This window comes from Triplophysa rosa, unplaced genomic scaffold (assembly GCF_024868665.1).
Source record: "Triplophysa rosa unplaced genomic scaffold, Trosa_1v2 scaffold479, whole genome shotgun sequence".
Lineage (NCBI taxonomy): Eukaryota > Metazoa > Chordata > Actinopteri > Cypriniformes > Nemacheilidae > Triplophysa > Triplophysa rosa.
This window is the reverse complement of record NW_026634484.1, coordinates 1-4,272: the sequence shown is the minus strand read 5'-3', so window position 1 is coordinate 4,272 and position 4,272 is coordinate 1. Positions and strand designations below refer to the sequence as shown.

General features: G+C 36.8%; 2 protein-coding genes across 2 annotated transcripts in view; one reads left to right on the top strand and one right to left on the bottom strand.

Moving 5' to 3' along the window:
- Positions 1–1,383, bottom strand: part of LOC130550909 (uncharacterized) — an 11,349-nt gene extending 9,966 nt beyond the window's left edge. The window contains exons 1-2 of the mRNA XM_057328440.1: positions 1,251–1,383; positions 1–730 (exon numbers count right to left, since the gene is read on the bottom strand). Of these exons, the coding sequence (XP_057184423.1) occupies positions 1–730; positions 1,251–1,383 (863 nt within the window). The remainder of the gene's footprint in view (positions 731–1,250) is intronic.
- Positions 1,384–2,908: 1,525 nt separating this feature from the next.
- Positions 2,909–4,259, top strand: LOC130550911 (involucrin-like; the record flags this gene model as incomplete). The annotated part of the gene is made up of 2 exons (XM_057328442.1): positions 2,909–3,041; positions 3,562–4,259. Coding segments are annotated over exons 1-2 (831 nt in total), but the record flags the coding sequence as incomplete, so codon positions are not given.
- Between the last annotated feature and the right edge of the window lie 13 nt (positions 4,260–4,272).

The window sequence follows — 4,272 nt, the reverse complement described above, 5'->3', positions numbered from 1 at the left end:
TCAGTCTGATGAACCTCCTCTTCCTCCTCAACCTCATCCTCAGTCTGATGAACCTCCTCTTCCTCCTCAACCTCATCCTCAGTCTGATGAACCTCCTCTTCCTCCTCAACCTCACCCTCAGTTTGATGAACCTCCTCTTCCTCCTCAACCTCACCCTCAGTTTGATGAACCTCATCTTCAACCTCAGTCTGATGAACCTCCTCCTCAATCTGATGAACCTCCTCTTCCTCCTCAACCTCATCCTCAGTATGATGAACCTCCTCTTCCTCCTCAACCTCACCCTCAGTTTGATGAACCTCCTCTTCAACCTCAGTCTGATGAACCTCCTCCTCAATCTGATGAACCTCCACTTCCACAGATTCCTCAACATCCATGTCAGCCTCTACATCCTCCTCCTCTGAGCTCTCTCCCCCTCTCACAACCTCGAGAAGTTCTTCCTCCATCTCTCCCTCATCAGTCTCAAATACCTCTTCATAAGACGTCTCCTCTTCACTTAACTCTTCAGCCTTCTCTTTGGAAACAACCTCCTCCTCATTGGAGCTGTCTTGTTCTGTGGTGGTGTCCCCATGTTCATCAGGACTGCAGGGTTGGCAGACGGGTCTCTTTGGCGCAGGTGTGTCATTGGAGGAGCTCTGGCTGATATCTTCTGTGCCATCACAGCAGGTGAACAGCTCACCTTCAGGCTTCAGCTGGAGAGGCACAAGTTGCTCTGCCTCAGACCCCACTGCATCTGCGAAGGACAAAACAGATTTTTAAAAACTTTACTGAGATATACATTCACACAAAATGGTAGTAATAAAACATAATGGCTACAAAAATGATGCACCATATACTTATGTCTCATAGTGCTTCTCTTTCCTCTCCATGATTCAAAAATTGTGAAAGAAGACTTCCTGAATGCAAAAATTCATGGATAGAAACATCCTTTCCACAATTTAAAAGTCAGGTTAAGCATCTTTTTTTGCATTTTGTGCAAAGATCTTACAGATCCACTTTATGTAAAGAACCAAATACAACCATCTTTTTAAAAAATATATTTTGTCATTCCACTAATAATAAGGCTTATTAATTTTAACACTCTTTGAGTTGGTAACAAGGCTGCTTTAAGTTTGAATACGCAAGTATGTGGCAATGACTGATCTGTGTGATTCATGTGATGATGAATGCTTTCGATGAGAGCGAAATGCTTTTCGTGTGAATCACATCCTGAAATAGGCAGGAGTGGAGAATGCAAAGTCCTTTCTGTTCACATGGATCATCAGAGGAAGGTTTATTTTTCATGCTGTTCTTCGGTGCAGCGGCAGCCAGCTTTGTTAAGGGTCTTATACCATACTGGCTATGTATGAACTTTCCAACGCTAGGTTCAATGTCAGACGCTTCCATTGAAGTCAACAGCTTAGCCCGTACAGAAATCTAATATATGACTGTACATGAACATATTGTGTGTATAAATTATGGTTTATTTACAATTGAGCAATGTTTCCTGAGTCAAGACTAAGACGTTTATGAAAATTAAGATGTTTCTGTTTATTGAAATCAAATAAAATATTGGCTATATATTGTCTATTACAAACAAAAAATATATTACATTACAAACAAACAAAAAAATGTATACTGGCAATTACAAATTAAACATTATTGGAAAAACAAACAATATTGCCTCAGAAATAAACTGAAATAAGTTTAAGGCACTAAAATTATAATAATAAACAAAAACTAAATTAATCTTATATAGCAACATAAAAAACGACAAAAGCATTTAACAAAATTGCTAAAAAATGAACTAAAATTAACATAAAAACGAAAAATCTAAAAATAAAAGCTAATTTAAAATATTAATAAAACTAAAAAACAAAACAATAATAATTTTGTTTATTCCTTTTTGTTTATATTTTTTGTATAAAAGAATAAAATGCATATTTGTAGATATGCTGTAGTTATACTTTCTGCCTATAGTTATTTGTCTACTAAATACCTTAAAGGGATAGTTCACCCAAAAATAAAAATTCTGTCATCATTTACTCAACCTCAGGTTGTTCCAAACCTGTATAAATGTCTTTGTTCTGCTAAACACAAAGGAAGATATTTGGAAGAATGTCAGTAACCAAACAGATCTCATCCCCCATTAACTAACATAATAAAAAAAATAAATAATATGAAAGTAAATGGGGGATGAGATCTGTTTGGTTACTGACATTCTTCCAAATATCTTCCTTTGTGTTTAGCAGAACAAAGACATTTATACAGGTTTGGAACAACCTGAGGTTGAGTAAATGATGACAGAATTTTTATTTTTGGGTGAACTATCCCTTTAAGGTATTTAGTAGACAAATAACTATAGGCAGAAAGTATAACTACAGCATATCTACAAATATGCATTTTATTCTTTTATACAAAAAATATAAACAAAAAGGAATAAACAAAATTATTATTGTTTTGTTTTTTAGTTTTATTAATATTTTAAATTAGCTTTTATTTTTAGATTTTTCGTTTTTATGTTAATTTTAGTTCATTTTTTAGCAATTTTGTTAAATGCTTTTGTCGTTTTTTATGTTGCTATATAAGATTAATTTAGTTTTTGTTTATTATTATAATTTTAGTGCCTTAAACTTATTTCAGTTTATTTCTGAGGCAATATTGTTTGTTTTTCCAATAATGTTTAATTTGTAATTGCCAGTATACATTTTTTTGTTTGTTTGTAATGTAATATATTTTTTGTTTGTAATAGACAATATATAGCCAATATTTTATTTGATTTCAATAAACAGAAACATCTTAATTTTCATAAACGTCTTAGTCTTGACTCAGGAAACATTGCTCAATTGTAAATAAACCATAATTTATACACACAATATGTTCATGTACAGTCATATATTAGATTTCTGTACGGGCTAAGCTGTTGACTTCAATGGAAGCGTCTGACATTGAACCTAGCGTTGGAAAGTTCATACATAGCCAGTATGGTATAAGACCCTTAACAAAGCTGGCTGCCGCTGCACCGAAGAACAGCATGAAAAATAAACCTTCCTCTGATGATCCATGTGAACAGAAAGGACTTTGCATTCTCCACTCCTGCCTATTTCAGGATGTGATTCACACGAAAAGCATTTCGCTCTCATCGAAAGCATTCATCATCACATGAATCACACAGATCAGTCATTGCCACATACTTGCGTATTCAAACTTAAAGCAGCCTTGTTACCAACTCAAAGAGTGTTAAAATTAATAAGCCTTATTATTAGTGGAATGACAAAATATATTTTTTAAAAAGATGGTTGTATTTGGTTCTTTACATAAAGTGGATCTGTAAGATCTTTGCACAAAATGCAAAAAAAGATGCTTAACCTGACTTTTAAATTGTGGAAAGGATGTTTCTATCCATGAATTTTTGCATTCAGGAAGTCTTCTTTCACAATTTTTGAATCATGGAGAGGAAAGAGAAGCACTATGAGACATAAGTATATGGTGCATCATTTTTGTAGCCATTATGTTTTATTACTACCATTTTGTGTGAATGTATATCTCAGTAAAGTTTTTAAAAATCTGTTTTGTCCTTCGCAGATGCAGTGGGGTCTGAGGCAGAGCAACTTGTGCCTCTCCAGCTGAAGCCTGAAGGTGAGCTGTTCACCTGCTGTGATGGCACAGAAGATATCAGCCAGAGCTCCTCCAATGACACACCTGCGCCAAAGAGACCCGTCTGCCAACCCTGCAGTCCTGATGAACATGGGGACACCACCACAGAACAAGACAGCTCCAATGAGGAGGAGGTTGTTTCCAAAGAGAAGGCTGAAGAGTTAAGTGAAGAGGAGACGTCTTATGAAGAGGTATTTGAGACTGATGAGGGAGAGATGGAGGAAGAACTTCTCGAGGTTGTGAGAGGGGGAGAGAGCTCAGAGGAGGAGGATGTAGAGGCTGACATGGATGTTGAGGAATCTGTGGAAGTGGAGGTTCATCAGATTGAGGAGGAGGTTCATCAGACTGAGGTTGAAGAGGAGGTTCATCAAACTGAGGGTGAGGTTGAGGAGGAAGAGGAGGTTCATCATACTGAGGATGAGGTTGAGGAGGAAGAGGAGGTTCATCAGATTGAGGAGGAGGTTCATCAGACTGAGGTTGAAGATGAGGTTCATCAAACTGAGGGTGAGGTTGAGGAGGAAGAGGAGGTTCATCAAACTGAGGGTGAGGTTGAGGAGGAAGAGGAGGTTCATCAGACTGAGGATGAGGTTGAGGAGGAAGAGGAGGTTCATCAGACTGAGGATGAGGTTGAGGAGGAAG